Source organism: Passer domesticus, chromosome Z, assembly GCF_036417665.1.
Source record: "Passer domesticus isolate bPasDom1 chromosome Z, bPasDom1.hap1, whole genome shotgun sequence".
In the NCBI taxonomy this organism is placed as follows: Eukaryota; Metazoa; Chordata; class Aves; order Passeriformes; family Passeridae; genus Passer; species Passer domesticus.
In genome coordinates, this window is record NC_087512.1 from 13,967,578 (window position 1) to 13,984,074 (window position 16,497).

Genomic DNA, 16,497 nt, shown 5'->3' on the forward strand with positions numbered 1-16,497 from the left:
GTTACATTCATTACTTCTACAATATTAAAAGAACTTAAGAAATAGATAAATCACTTTTTTTTTTAATGCAGATTGAACAGCATGAAATTGTGGAAAACATCTACAATATCTAAAAGCTCAAGTCACAGTAAAAGTTGGTATGATGCAACTTCTTTACTCTTCTGGAAATGGCACACATAAGCATTAAGTGTAACATAGGTAAGTATTATCTTCAACTCCTAACACAGAAACAGGTTAGGCAGTTTGTTGAAGGTCACAGAGACCCAGAGACTATGCAGACAAAGGATACAGAGAATTCAAACATAAAATAATCAAACAATGTGAAATAACAATGCTATCTTCAAAATTCCAAAGCTCATTTTCTGGATACAACCAAATAGAGTCGTCTTTGGGTTTTGCTAGTGGAGAAAAAAAATAAATTCTGAGTTTTTTTCCCCTTCCCTATGACACAACCTGTATTTTCTCACTGAAAGAGTATGCCCTTCATGAGCAGAGTAGGAAGCCACTTGTTGAAAGAATCATGCAATTCTATGGATTCTCAGATTAGTTAATAGTAAAAGAAACAAGGTAAATGAGCAAAAAGTATCTCATTAACATAACATGCTTGCAACCATAAATAATTTAAATATTTACCACCAACAAGTATAGTTGCCCCATTGGGTATATCTTTTACAGCTTCAACAGGATCAGTGTAAAATTTGGTGTTGCGATGACAGCTGGTAGAAAAATAGCATCCACAGATCTACAACAACAATAAAAGAAACAAGTGAATGAACAAAAGGCATTATAAAGTAGCTTTAAAATTAAGACCATGCCTCTGCCTAGATAAGGGGGGAAACAGATACAAAAAGGTATCGCTGCTGCAAATACTAAGGAGCGGGGAAGAGAGAGGGGGGGTGAGGAGTGAGGGAAGTGCAGGTCTCCAAAAGAAGAGAATTCCATCCTGAATTACTCAAAAATTGTGCCTTTCTGAGAACAGATTTACAAATGCAATTCCTCAGTGCAAGTTGGAGCCATCCACAGACTATATGCTACTACATGATCTTCAAAGGTATCCAGACACTAAACATAATTAGAAACTGCTGAAAAGAAAGACCACACAAAATTGGAAGGCAAGTCACAGAACAATAGGAAGGACAGCATTGTACCAGCAGTATGATAAGCAGGGACAGAGTGAACCCTCCCTCAGCTCCCTTGTGCAGTCTTAGAACTTTCTAACGTAGTCTTAGAGATCCTCATGTTGTTGAAGCACAGCCCATAATCAAGGAGACTCCAAGAAATGCATGAAATATGGAGGGCAAGAGAGAAATCAACATAAATTCCACCCCCAAACCTGGACCTCACATTGCAAAGTCATTACACAGTAGTCATCATAACTTATGTGGTACTGTTATGTACTTAGGCCACAGTTACCTTTTCTCTCTTTCTCTCTTTTCTCTTTTCTCTCTTTAAGCCACAGTTACCCTTTCTCTCTTTAGGCCACAGTTACCTTTTCTCTCTTTACCACTAATGCCATGCATTAATACTACTCAAGCATTTGTTCAGGCACCAGAATTAAAACTGACATCTAAGGCACTATGTTGAAACACTCTCAATAAATTCAGAAAATCTGGAAGCTAAAGTACTACCTACTGGTGTTTCAAGTACTAGCTTGATAGCAGGAGTGAAAAAATTATATTGCAAAAGAGAGAAAAACTAATAAATAAACCAGGTAATCTACACACTTTGAAGATCATAGTCCAATTCTTCCCTGAAGAGTTACCTTAAGAGTTTCCTACAGTTACAACCAGGGCAACAAATTTTGGCTCAGTTTCAATATTACACAAGCTGTTCTCTTTTTATAATTAAAGCTGCAAGACTTTATAGTGAACATTAAGAAAACCCTTCTGAATGGAAGCTTACCTCCTTCCCAGTGGAGACCCTGATGTTCCTCTGCTTTGATGGGCTCAATAAAAAATCAGTATGTAGGTCATAAGAAACAATGTCATGTGAGAAAAACTGCAACAGCCTTCTGCATGCCAAATTATACCATGAACGTTTCTCCACTGATCCATGGTACTTGAAAAGTCACGGAGTCAAGAGCAGTCCCTTGAAACTTCCCCGAGGGAAACATTGTGCCCATCTTTAAAAAGGGAAAAAAAGGAGGACCCCAGGAACTACCAACCTGTCAACCTCACCTCTGTGCCTGGAAGGCCATGGCACAGATCCTCCTGGAAGCTGTGCTAAGGCACAGGAGTACAGGGACATGATTCAGGACAGCCAGCACAGCTTCACTGAGGGCAAGCCCTGCCTGATCAAATTTCTTCTGTGATGGAGTGACCACATCAGTGGACAAGGGAAGGGCTATCATTCCCATGAAGAGATTAATCTGCACTTCCGTAAAGCCTTTGACACAGTCTTCCACATCCTTCTCTCTAATTTGAAGAGAGATGGATTTGATTAAACGGATTTGGTGGATGAGGAATTGGTTGGATGGCCACATCCAGAAGGGAGTGGCCAAAGGCTCGGAGTCCTGATGGATACTGGTGACACATGGTGTTCCTCAGGGTGTCATGCTGGTACCAAACTGCTCAATATCTTCATCAATGACAAAGAGAGATCAACTACACACTCAGCCAGTTTGCAGGTGGCACCGAGCTAACTAGTGCAGCCAATAACCCTGAGGGATACAATGCCATCCAGAGGGACCTGGACAAGCTCAAGAAGCATGTCCATGGGAATCTTAAAGGGTTCCACAAAGCCAAATGCTGGTGCTGAACCTGCATCAGGAAAATCCCAGGCCTGTACAGTCTGGGAGAGGAACTCATTGACTAATTGGTGCTGCTGGTGAGTGGGAGGCTGCACATGCCCCGGCCATGGCACTGCCAGCCCAGAGAGCCAAACGTGTCCTGGGCTGCATCCAGAGCCCCGTGGGCAGCAGATTGAGGGAGGGGATTCTGCCCCTCTGCTCTGCTGAGACCCACCTGGAGCACTGCATCCAGAGCTGGGGACCTCTGAACAGGAAGGACCTGTCAGAACAGGTCCGGAGGAGTTTTAAGCTTTGGGAATCACAGCACAACAGGGCTGCAAGAGGGCTTGAGGGCCAGGCCTGGAGGGAAGCCAGGCCTCTGCTGTGTCCCTGTAACCACGCACAGGAAAGTATTTCAGAGGCCACGTGGTACCTTTTCTTTAATCTTCCTGACTGTGTACAACAGTGGTGAACAGAGAAGCATGTGTTACACAAGTGTGCATTCACAGGTTGGATGTCTCCAATGACTGTATCTGCTCTTCTATCCTAAATATGTTCCTCTCCTCGTCCCTTCCATACCCACCCCATTGTTTGAGAGCAATGGGTTTTCAGGGACCTGAGGCACCAGGGATCACCCATGCTTTCCTGCACACGAGACAGCAAGCTAAGACCCCAGGAACTGGCAGCAATTCTGGCAGGTTTAAGGAAGTAACATGGGGACAGATGAGCTCCTTCCTAGAATAATCAACAAATTTTAATTATCTGGAAAAGCAGAAATATGACATATTAAAATCTAAAAGTGCTAAGATTTGCCTATAAAGATATCAGGAATAGTAAATACAGGCATGAAAAGGTGAGCTTTTTCAAATAAAATAAATTTTTTAAAGCCACAGACATGCTTCTGCCTGAAGAAACAAAAAAAATAACTTTGCTATGGTTACATGTGGGCTGGAAACCATTAAATCTGTGAGCTTTGGCAGAAGCTTCCCGTAGGAAGGGAGCTGCACGGCTGCACAGCACACGTTTATGGACAGCAGTAGATGGCGGGGCTGCCAGCGAGCTGCGCACACCTGCTGTCCACCCCCGGGAGAGGAGGCGGCGGGAGCAGCATGGAATACACAGTAACACACTGTAACTGTGCTGCCCTTTGAAATGACGGATAATAAACTAAATACAAAAACAAGACCGAAAAACCTCAAAGCCAAAACCCTCCTTGCCAGCCTCTCAAGGTCACCGCATCCCCAGCCGCCGCGGGCCCGGGCCTGCGGCGGGGCCGCGCTCTGCCCTCCCTCTCCTCCTCCTCCCGCCGCCCGCGGGCTGCCGCGGGACAAGCCCCTCGCGAACAAAGCCTTCGCTTCCCCGCGGGGCAGGAAGCGCTCCCCGGGGCTCGGCTGGCCCCCGCCACACACGGCCAAGGTCACCCGGCGGGCAGGGCGAGGCGGAGGGGCTCGGACCCGCCTTCCCCGCCGCCCCTCGCCCTTACCTCAGCCCTGCGCGCCGCGGGCAGGAGGATGCGGCGGCCGAGGGGCGGCAGGAGGAGTTTGAGCGCCGCCATCTTCGCGCTGCGCGGCTGTCGGGGAGCGGAGCGGGATCGGGAGCCGGGCCGGGCTGGGGCGGCGGCTGCGGGAGCCCAAGGCGGGACGCGGGGAGCAGGAGCGGCGGGAGAGCGGAACCCGCGGCGGAGGGAGGGCGAGGGGCTCGGCCCTGACGCGCGCTGACGTCGGTGCGCCCGAGGCGGGGCCGCCGACCGAGGGGCCGGAGCGCGGGGTGCCTCCGCTCTCCCCTCGGCCGCCGGCTCCGTCCGGGACCCGGAGAGCTGTCCAGCGCGGGCAGCCCGTCCCGGGCGCTGTCCCACGGGAGAGAGCAGCCCCCACCCCTGTAGCTCCATGGATACCGCCGCTCCATCGTCAGCGGGTTTGTTCATAAAAACCGTCAGAACCCGCGCAAAACGCCGGTGGGCAAACTGTATCAACCAGCCGCAGTGTTACAATGTTACAATCACTTCAGAAAACAAGCGTTTTTCCTGATTTTCTTTCCCTTTTCCTGTTTTCCTTTCCACGATTACCACAGATGGACAACTCAGATGCGCTATCTCAGCCGTTTTCCCCATAAAGTTAACGTGGCTTAAATTTCTGTGCTGTCACTTTGTGACCAAGGACTAGCAGCACAAGAATTAAGCAAAGGGCAGAGCCTAAATGGTTAAGTTTCCAGTAGTGTCAGGGTGACCCAGACTGCAAAAAGCACATGGTCTCACAGAGCGCCGGGACACTATGTTTGGGTGGGAAAATGTTACTAGAATAGATGTATACTTGTTGAAGAGGCAGCCACATGATGTGAACTGCTGGACCTTTTTCTGCTGCTAGAAGGAAAGTACAAAATATGCCTCTGCTATTATTTACACTTCCCAAAAACATTCCTAATGATCAGTGCATGCCCTAAAGATGCCCAATGCAACAGAAGGAGTCTCAGAAGAAATGTGAGAAGCTGTTTAGAGGCAGGAAAAGAAAAATTCTCCTCACGCACATGACGGGAGGTCGCACTTCTGGCAGGTCATGCTGACCCTTGTCTTGTTTCCAGGCAGTTTCCAACACAGCTGCCAGCCTCACTGTAATTTGCCATTGTGGTAATCAACATGCGGAAGAATAAGCTACAAGGGAAACAAGGTCTTCAGAGTGTGCTACTGGTCTACAAAATGTTCCTGCAGAACCTGCCCATTTTATTCAGCACACTCGTCCCGCCTTGCTGCTGGTGTCCCGTGGTCTGTGGCATGCCACTCTCTTATATAAGCATCTTGAAAGTTGCTGGTTCCTGCACTTACAGTTCACATAACAGGCAAACCTTGCAGATATCAGTGAAATGTGGTGGGGATGCCTTCACTGTTGTGAAGGTTCCAGTAGTTTTCTAGTTATTCACCATATTTAGCTAGTTCAGTTAAGTTTGGGATGGTGCCAGGTGAAAAAAGCTACAAATTACAGGGACTTAATAAAGTAAAACCAAAATAACAGTACAGCTTGTATTCTTATGGGACTAAGCATTAATATAAAAGTTTTACTGGGTTTCTGAACCTTCGTTCTGCCTAAATCTTGTATAAACAAGTAAATTCCTTAAGTCATGTTTTCTTTCATGACAAAACTTCCCTAAGCATAGAAAAACTTGTCTAAAGAAAGTTTATTCTCTTCAGTTCAGTAAGCTATCTTCCTTCAAACCAACAGAGTGCACTCTAGAATTTATCAAAGTGTTCTGCACTGAGTATTTGTTATATACCCAACTAACATTTATTTTGCATGGAGTTTGCACTGTTTGGGATTCCAACAGTGCTCCTCCTTGCAGACTGAAGGAAGGAGGCTAACTGCATGCAGTAGGCAGAGTGATTAGTATTAATACCTCCTTGGAACATCTGTTATGCAAAAGTGCTTACTCTATTTACATAAATTAGTTTATGAACTAAATTTTACTTATCAGGTGCCACAGATTATGTTAACTCTTTTACTATTATTGTTATTATTTTTATTACAAAGTTCACATGCTTTGGACTGCAAGCATTTTATTTTGGCTTAGAAAAGTTCCAAACATTACTGCAAGAGTAGATAATTTTTTTTTCTGGAGTAGCTTAGAAAGGACAGTAGATCAACCTTTCTCAACCTTTCTCAAAGTTCTTCACACAATAAGAACTACAACTAAGCAGCCAGTGTGAAACAAGCCTCTAAAATTATCAAGAATTTTTCAATCTATCATTTTGTTTAGTAAAGTAAATTACAAACAGGAGTAAATGTGAGTCAAAACACTTTCCTAATTCAACACCATTTACAAATGAGGAGAGTTTTGAACCCTTGGTGCTCAAAACAGGTCAGCAGGTAGACATTCTGGAGCTACCACAGGTTAATCATTATATACACTGTATAACACCAGCTTACTTATACTACTACCAAGCATAAGATGTCAAAGTCAGCACACCAATACAGTGAAATAATAATGTCCAAAGAAGCCATCAAAGAGTGAGCAGGTATTTCAGAGGTTTGATTTACCTGCACAGGGGGAAGAACTGGAATTCTGTGGTAAAGAACTTTGTTTCTCAATGATTTTTTTTCGTAAATTCATTTAGAGTTGACCAAGGCTTGAGCTAATTAAAATGTAGCAATTTACCTTTCTTTCAGACCCACTGGAACTTGACAGGAAAATTCAGTTAGTGAGGCATGAAAGCCATATATGGAGCCACAGAAGGGAAAGGTCATTTAACTACGCAGCAACTAGAACACACAGATAACACCTAAACTTATCTTCAACATGTTAATAGGTCCCAGTTCTGAAACAAGAGTTCAGTGGTTTAGTACTTTTGATTATTACTCAAAATACTAAAGTATTATTTATATTATTCATTTAAGAGCACTTGCAACTCATATTTGAGTCATCTGATTCCCTTGACATGGGATGGCAAGTCAACAAAAATTGAAACATTATTTCATGGCATCCTCATATTCCTGTGAGAATAGAGTGAGTACAGGGAAAACAAAAAAAGAGAGGATATAAAACTCACGATATGGACCAAAAAGTATTAAGTAATAACAAATATGATGAGAATATGAAATTACTTACAAGCTCCCTGTAATACATTCAACAATTTTAAGACCAACTTGTAGCACTTACAGAATATATAACTAGAGGAAGACAAAAGTGCTGCTACCTGCATGACTAATAATCACTCTAGGAAGCCATGGGAACTTACATATTCAAGTTATTAACAAGATTTCAGTGAAAGGAAGATCATTACAAAGAAAAATTAATATTTACAAGTCTAATTGAAACTATAGATGTTGAAAGTGAGCAGGGATTAAACAAATGTAAGTTCAAACATAATTAAATATAAATACCAAAGACAAATTTAAACTGGAAAACAAACAAACAACAACAAAACTTCCCAAACCCTATAAGCCATTTTCTAGATGGTTATGGAAATGTAAAGCAAATGAGAGAAGCACAAGCCAAGGTATTTGAATGAACCTCTTAAGGAATCTCTTTGCTACCTTTCCTTTTATAGTCCTAAGCTTAAGGTGAAGAAGAATAACAAATTATGAAAGGATAGTGAAGCTACGTAATAAGGAAGAATCAACACCCCTTTGTCAAGAGCAGTTCTTTATCCATGAAGGACTTTTTGAGCACATAATAGTTAGTTCTCAAATATTTTTGTTACAGTGAAAATTGCAGTAGAATACTAGAGCTCATCTAATTAAGAAATATTAAGAATTTTTTTTATATTTAAATTTTTTTAAATAAAACTAATCAAAAGAGGAGTTCCATACAAAGAAAAACAATCTTAGAGTTTTCAGGTTTTTTTGTTGTTAGTTTCATATTTGTCCAGTTCTCCTTATACCAGATTCATACTTTGGGTGCAATGCCCTACTTTCATATAAATTACACAGAAGCTTCTATATGTTGTCAGACTATCATATCATTATTACAAGCTAAGATAAGCACTTATGCAGAACTTTTCAAAAGCCACTGAATATTTGATACTCAGCAAAATTTGAGAATTAAGTTACAGCAGCAAATTATTAACCTTGACAACACTTGAGAAGTAGCCACTGAAATATCAGCAGTTAAATCAACAATTAAGTAGTTACTGCAATTTGCTAGTCTTAAAAAATGGCAGAACTTCAAACTTTCTCCCCACTGCAAATGCTGCATCTCTATTCAATAACAGAGTACTTTCAAGGTCTAATTATACAGCACTTAAGGTGTCATTTTGCTTTAAACAGAACTACAGAGTCTGTTACTCAGCATGATTCTTGGCACTTCTATTCACAATTATATATTGCTCATTTAGTAACTGGTGTTAATATTGTCTAAATAAGTTAAGAGCAATAACCTTTGACAGTGACAGTCAGTATGTCTAACAGTTCTGGAGAAAGGATAAGTGACTTATCATTCCTTTACAGCAGGACCAAGGAAACCCCAGAATATCTATTCAGCAGATATTTGCAGACATCAGCTGCACAAGTTCTGTATGTTTGTGTGTTTGATATTTATGGAGGATGGTATAAATGCCTATTCAGAAAATGCTACTACCCTCTGACTCCTCACATTTGCCAGGAATTTTCTGGTGGAAGAATGCAACAGAATCGGAAAGTCCTTCGCCCCATGTCCTCTGATGAAACTGAAAGAATGGGGTTTTTTACACTCCATACCAATGGTGCTGTAAGGGTAAACACAGCAAAAGTGGCTGCAGAAACAAGAAACTGTACACAGGAATCCTGAGCAGCTGTCACACGACAAGTCAGTTCATGTTTGGTAGCACTACTGTAACAGGCTTTTCTGGATTTTGCAATACAATGTTACATTAACAAGCTGCAAAGTGTTCTTTCAAATAAACCTCAAGAGCAACGGAATGTACCATAAAAACAGAACTAAGGTAGACTTTGTAAAACTGCTAGTAAACCAATTTATTCCTTCCATTTGATACACAACATAAAAAATGAATATGGAGCCTTAATAAGATTATGCAGGTATTCTTTTGCAGAGGTTGTACACGGTAAACAGATCACATGCACACACCTATCCCACACCTCGCTAGTGCTATACAATAAGACTACAAGGCCAAGCTGCCAGAGCTGTAAATGAAGAAAGGCAACACCTGCCTGGTCAGCAGGTTTTGCCTGCAACTCTGGTTTCCTCTTTGAGACTTGGACTTTGCCATCTATTTAATGGGTGTGGAGCTAAATTAGAAAGCACCATTTCTTGTCTACAAGAATCTAGCATGCAAACTCATGCATGTAGTCTAAGCCCTTGTAATTACTTTATCATCTACTGACAAGGAATGCATGCACTGAAAAAATTACGTGCCATTCCATCTACCAACTGGTTTGAATGCTAATTGTTTTTCCTAATTCTTCTAGTCCATCCAGCTCAGAAGGAGCAGCTGTCTGGAGGTCAGAACAGCTTCCCTACAACAGTGGGCAGCTTATCAATGGCTTGATTCATATTCTCAACAGTCCAAAACTTGCATATCTAAAAGCAGACAGCCCTTTAAAGTGACATTTCATTTCTCAGTCACAAGCAAATTAACGGAATTAGTAAGGAATATAACAACTTGCACACAATATATATGGAAAAATATTAAACTTTTGCTGTTAATTTTTTGGAAGGTTCATTTAAAAATGAACTCCTACAATTCAGATCTCCATCTTTTTAAAAGGCCTCTTAGAATCCTTGAGTCTTTGAGTACCATGTTTTCCTTCAGCCACCCCCTGGTTTTGGTAAAGCAAGTGTGTCTGATTTTAAAACTGGTTCTACAAGTACACACTAAGAAGGAGGTCTGAAGTCTGCTAAGCCTGAGGAGCAGATTCCCCACATTTATAATCACACAGCTTTTTGTTGTACAGCTCTTGGGCTTCTTGCTCTCAATTTCAGCATATCCAACCATCTTGTCAGAGATCTTGATAGTTTGTTTTGATGAAGACTTCCAGGCTCTGTTTTTTGAGTTTTCAATAAACACAATCATTTCACATTGACATCAGTTCCATGAGATGTCCTGGTTAAAAGCTGGACTGTACTGAGCGCGTTGGTGACACCCCGTGGCATCCTGCAGAACTCTTAACACAAATAACTTCGCTTCGAGGTCTGTGACATTTGTTTTCTCAGTGCCAATGCCTGTTCTCACTTAAGATTGGTGGGCACCAATGAAGTGCTACTTCTGTAGCAAGTTTGGCGTAGAGAACATTAAGTAGCAATGGTAACCAGCAAGACTGGATTGAAACTAATTGCTATGGGAATGGCAAAAATGTCTCAAGACTTGCCCCCCCCCCCCCCGCCCCCATAATTTTAGAATGTATAATTTACATTACTAGATCATTTATCCAGCTTGTAGCACATTTATATTGTTAATAATTTCAAGCAATCACTTGAAGAATTTCATTTAGCTTGCCAGTTATGCACAACAGGAATAAAAAAATTTGTCAACAATCTTAAATTTTTTGTTTACCTCACAGGGTAAAATCTTGATTATCATTATCATAGTTTGCCACATCAACAATTACACACTGTAACAGAGGAATTACTTTTGACAAGATTAGGTCATCAAATTCAGTATGGTTGTATTTGTTTTCTTATGATTTCGGAAGATGGGGTATTTAGTTGAGCATAGGCTCAAGAGGGTACTCTTGGCTGTTGCACTCACAGCTAGCAGATTTCCAGCAAACCAACCATAACGCCACAGGCACCTCAAATCCTTCTCCACAACAAACATACAACAAACATGGGCTTCTTGTTCAAGCAAGGGCAGTGCATTTATTTGCATAGCTGAACCTCCAACTGTAGTACTGGAAGAGGCGTCAGGAGACTTTTAACACAGATGAACATTCCAACCACACTAATCTGAAAGATACAATCGGGTGAGCACAATTTAAAAGTCAGTGTCACAGGGAGTGAGAAGACATGTCAAGAGACCCAAGTAGCTGATTAAACTAATTTTCTTGCAAGAGTAATGCTTGCCAGACTAAGGCATGACACCTATCTTGTGTACATTTATTCTTATCCGTTGCATGATCCTTTCAGGAATGTTGATTGGTTGGTTTGGGTTTTTTGCCCTCAAGACAAACCCCAGAAGAACAAGAAAAGCCTGAGTGCTAAGTTCTGCATAGATTAATACAACACCCAATTAGTGGTTTTAATTTTACTATGATCCAAGGGAATTAACTGTATAAAACCTCTTACAAAGGCAAAAAACTTCAGTAAATCCCAAATAAAGTTTCCCTCTGGGTATGCTACACATAACAGTTTCAGAACAAAGCTACAGTCTCATTTTACAGACATTCAGATCAGCTTGAGGGTTCAGCTGCACACTAGGTCTATGCAAGAAATGGGCAGCAGTCAGTCAAACAAGAGAGCTGATGCTGCGAACCAAACCATCACACTAGGCTCTAGAATTAATACAATTAAAGGTGGGAACATGTAGTAACTGACAAGAGTCTGTTTGACTAAAGAACATTACTTCTGTGTTTGCTGTAAGTCAGATGTGAAATAATACCATAAATTACAAATGCAGTGATCTGTATCATTTGGAGACTGGGATGAAGACTGATTTAAGCAAGTTCTCCCAGATCATAACTGACAGAAGGTAAAAAATGAGACATGGCAGGCACAGCATTCCTCTGGATGAAGGCATACAGTGTACACACCATTCTTTGTTCATTAACCATGTAACAGACAAATCCAGTTTCCCTGCCTGTTGAAAATAAACCATTTCATTACTTATACAAGATTGTACAAAAGATTTATAATTCCTTTTTAAAAAGAAATTACTTCAGATCTCCCTCAAACAGCAAGAATTTCCTATATGTCAGTCTTTAATGCTCCCCTCTTCTAGGGAGGTCACTTTAAAAGACAGCAGTTCCAACATCAAAGCTCAATGCATGTCACTCTAAAAACCAAACTGCTAAGTTACTATCTATGTTCATAACCTATTTCAAATCCAGTACCACATTGCTCCAATAGCAGGCTGTAAGAAAGCAGCTGGTTCATATTTTGTCAGGGCACCACCTGAACTACAAACAAAATAGAAAGCAGGTAGAACAAACAGCTATATAAGATCAGGCAAACAGAAATATGATACACTTGCGTTTCTAATCACTGGCATTCATATGCCTCTCCAAAATAAATATATTTCAATTCTATTGACGTAAAGGTAAAATTCCATTACAGATCACCCTTAGTCTCTGATTTTACATTTGACATGGACAATATGAATATCAAATGCTCCCACCTGGATATATTTCAGACTACACAGACTAATTTTAAGAGAGATGACTGAATTTGATGCTGCCATTTATAATGTCATGAACAATGACATTATGAATAATCCCACAATATTATTCCATATGACTCTAGATTCTGGAAATCATTTCATAGCCCTTAATCCCACAAGCTGAAGGAAATATTTGGTAAAGATTTTCCACTTCCTTAGCATTATTCTGGGTAAATTTCAATTTTATTCCCCTTCCCTGGTGATTGCAAAGCCATGAAGCAGAAGAAGCAGAACATATATCTCCTTTTTTGAACCTGAAGAGTGTCTGCAAGGCAATTACTATTGACCATCAGATATTATTAGAGATATTGTTAGTTACAACAAACATATGAAACTAACACACAGCTAATAAAGATCTCTGTTTCATATTTTCTGGGCATAAATACAAATATTTATTTTGCTTATATTCAATAACAGAAATATCTACTTCAAATAATACAGTGATCAAAGACAAGTGGAGGACCAAGTATTCTGCAACACATTTTAATAAATTTAGCTTTACTCAAGAATTTTATAACCAACTCTTCTTTTACTCTTCAACAAGTTATTCATGCTTGCAAAATAAGGGCAAATACTTACTTTTGAAATCACAGTAATTCTGTGCCATTCTAAGATGCTGTACCAAATACAGTCTTATAACTTGTGCCATTTTCTACAAGACGTGAAGCATGCTGTGCTGCAAACTCAAACTAGCCAAATACATCTGTATTAACATCCATGATACTCTCCTTGTTAGTTTTAGACACAATTTTTGACCACAGACTCTAAAAGTGTTAGGAATCTGCTAGTTAAGAAAGAAATTAAACAGCTTCTGAGTCTTTTCTGATCAGGTCTGATCTAATCTTTCTATCTCTCTAATTTCTTTTTTTTTTTTTCCCATTACTAAGTACTTCCACCTCCACACAACTTTTTTCCCTTTTATTTTTTTCCCTTAACATTACGAGTCAATTCATAACCAAAGCAAGTAGTAAGAAATCCAATGATCATCAGGCTTCATAACCCCTGATCAGAGGACTAATTTGCTGGAAGCAAATTAGCTTTCTTTCCGGAGAACAAAATGGTCAGCAGTCAGAAGGCTGAGGGGTGACCTCACAGGAATCTGCACCCTCCTAACCAGGAACAGGGAGGCAGTGGAGAGGAAGGTGCTGATCTCCCCTCCCTGGTGCCCTGCAGCAGGACATGAGGAACTGGAATGCAGCTGCACCAGGGGAAGTTCAAGTTGGACATTAGGGAGCTGGACTCGCTGATCCTTATGGGTCCTTCCAAGGCTGTGATTCTATGAACGTATACAGTTCACTTGAACTGCCAAAATTTCTCTCTTGGATACTTCCCCCAAGAATTCCTATGAGGTTATTATAAATATTACCCATTTTAAGAGTCATAGTTTAAGAAAATTTGCACAATTCAAAATATCTTAAAGCTGCTAATAATTATAAAAATGTATCAATCGCTGCTGTGCAAATCTACATTTCTTAGATGATACTGTATTTTTTATTAAAGCTAAAGACATTTCTCTAGTTTAAATAATATTAAATAAACAAAGGAACAACTCTCTTGTGTTCAAGCACTGTTTCTTTAACTTTCAATATAAATAATATATGTCCTAGAGCTAAGAAAGCTGAGTAACTATGTATATCCAATACATTACTTATTCTAGTATGTTCCAAATTTTCAGGCATTTGGAGATGTCAGGCTAGCCCAGTTCCACAGTTACATATATCAGGGCAGTTAGCAATTGTTGATGGAATACCACAGGACAAAAATAATTCCCAAGCATATCATTACAACTAGCTTGTTTCCTAGCAGCATACACATTTACACATACACACACCAGAAGGACAAGAAGAGCATGTGGCTTGCAGAGAAAGAATCCAATGTACCAATCTGCAGAATCTACTTTTTATTTGCACCATGTATACATATATGCACATATACATAGAGATACATTTATATACAAACTCAAAACATCAGGAGAACTGTAGTGGCAAATGCCCCTGAAGGACAAAATCATACTAGCCTTTCTCTCTTCCATCAACTGCACTCTTGACACACAACAACCCTCTTCCTGTTATTCTTCCATCTCTAAACAGCAAACACCTTACCTCATCCATTTTGATAACAGTAGCCTTTAAAAAAAGGTAGTGCTAGGCACTGAAAGAGCACAAATCCCACTTGAATTCCCTCACCAGAGATCATTTTATCTTAACTGTCCTTAGAATATGAAGTGAAACATGTTTTTGCTTCAACATAATTTATGGTGTCACTCAGTTTCTTCTTAAACATAGAAATAGGCAGGAAAATATTTTATGCACCTTCATATGAGGCTCTAGGAATTTGAATGCTACATTTTCCAAGCTCTGAGAAGAATGGTGAGAGGTAGCAAACTCTGAACCAGTCCATTCTCCTTGAAATATCCAACAGACAGGGATTTCATTCAAATAGGTTCTAAGCAAAAGCAAAAAATAAGGCAAACGAGCTCACCATTTGGTAAATGAGCTTATTCATTCCCTCAAATAATCAGACACCTCGTCCTTCCCCCGGTCTTCAGACTGGTGCACTTTGCACGGTGTGAGGAAAAGGCTGGCACAGCCACTTCATAAACTACAAAACAGAGCTTGGGGGTTTGGTGCCCAAGGGAATACAGCCTGGGGAAGGGAAGGGCATGAGGCTGTCCAGCACCCAATGCAGGCAGCAGAGAGGCAGAGGCTGCCTGGGGCGAGAGCTTGCCGACTGCAGTGAGGAGGCAGCACCCTACACTGGTTCAGCGCCCCGACCCTCTTCCAGGCTCTGTAGTCTCTCAGTTACTCGCCCAGAAGTCCTGTCATCTTGTTCCTCACAAACCAGCTCCCAGTGGAAGTATGTAGTGTATGAGAGAAACAAATGCCAAGATAAATGCCTCTAGAGATGTCTTCTGCTCCCTTACACATTTCATGATAAAAATCAAGTTGGGGGAAATAAAAAACCAAACACTACAATTATTCCAAGAGAAGTGTGTGTCACCACCGTTTTTAACCTTTCTAGCAGCTTCTATTTTACCAGCTTGGTATTAACAGAAACACACCTCTTTCATCTCAGCAACTGATAAGGTCAAGACCGATTTCACTGGATATTTACAGAAAGAGTGGATAACAATTTCTGGGGGAAAAGCAGTCACTGCATATACACATAACTTTTAAAATGGATACAGCTAAAGTCAGCTGCAGCTGTGCCTGAAGCACAGGAAGGAAAAATACCACTTCCTTTATCAGATGAGTCAACATACAACCATTTGGTATTTTGTTCTGGTTTAGGTTGTTAGGGGCTTTTTTTTTTTTTTTTTTTTTTTTTATTCAGGAGACCTCTTGAAGGCTGGGTGACATCTCCTTCACTATTAAGGGCTGATGCACCTGCCCACTTGACTAGGTATGAAAAAAATCAACACTTAAACCATAGCTAGGGATTGAAGAGGAGAAGTAAGGACCAGGCAAGCAAAGAAGCTGAAGAAGGCGTTGTCTTAATCTCACAAGCCTTTTTCAGTCCCAAAGCTGACAACATGGAAAGTGTTATATTTCACTTAAGGCATGAAGCAGGTTAGCTACCAGAATACTTTTGGTATTCTTAACACAGCTGTTCTTTTGATGAAAAATTGTATCTGAATATCAACTATGCAGGAATGAACACCAATACATATTCAATCAAAACACTGATTTCTTCTATAAATCAAACTATTTTGGAAAGAAAACACAATTTTTTTTAGGTTCTACTTTTTTTGTTGCAATTAACCTGTTGGGCAACTCTTTCATAAGACATAAGACAGATAACAGCAAAAGTAACTCTGTCTTTAAGTAGACAGCTTTTCACTTCTAAAGTACTCCAGTAAATGACATTTTATATTCAGAGATGAGGGCAGGGGGAGGCTTGGTGAGTTTTTGCTTGCTTGCTTGCTTGGCTTTTTAGATACTTTGGTGGAACACAGGAAATGACAGAATGAACA

General features: G+C 40.6%; 1 protein-coding gene and 1 long non-coding RNA gene across 3 annotated transcripts in view; one reads left to right on the forward strand and one right to left on the reverse strand.

Moving 5' to 3' along the window:
* Positions 1–4,531, reverse strand: part of OXCT1 (3-oxoacid CoA-transferase 1) — an 84,527-nt gene extending 79,996 nt beyond the window's left edge. The window contains exons 1-2 of the mRNA XM_064405403.1: positions 4,212–4,531; positions 634–742 (exon numbers count right to left, since the gene is read on the reverse strand). Coding sequence (XP_064261473.1) covers positions 634–742; positions 4,212–4,283 — 181 coding nt within the window. The 5' untranslated portion in view covers positions 4,284–4,531. The remainder of the gene's footprint in view (positions 1–633; positions 743–4,211) is intronic.
* The window catches only part of LOC135291316 (uncharacterized), a 33,365-nt gene extending 24,283 nt beyond the window's left edge, over positions 1–9,082 (forward strand). The window contains exons 3-4 of one of the 2 annotated variants that reach the window (XR_010354116.1): positions 72–198; positions 8,662–9,082. This is a non-coding gene — a long non-coding RNA (uncharacterized LOC135291316). Of the gene's footprint in view, positions 1–71; positions 199–979; positions 3,825–8,661 lie in introns of those variants that run through there. The other variant, XR_010354117.1, reaches the window with a different exon arrangement.
* The last annotated feature ends 7,415 nt before the right edge of the window (positions 9,083–16,497 follow it).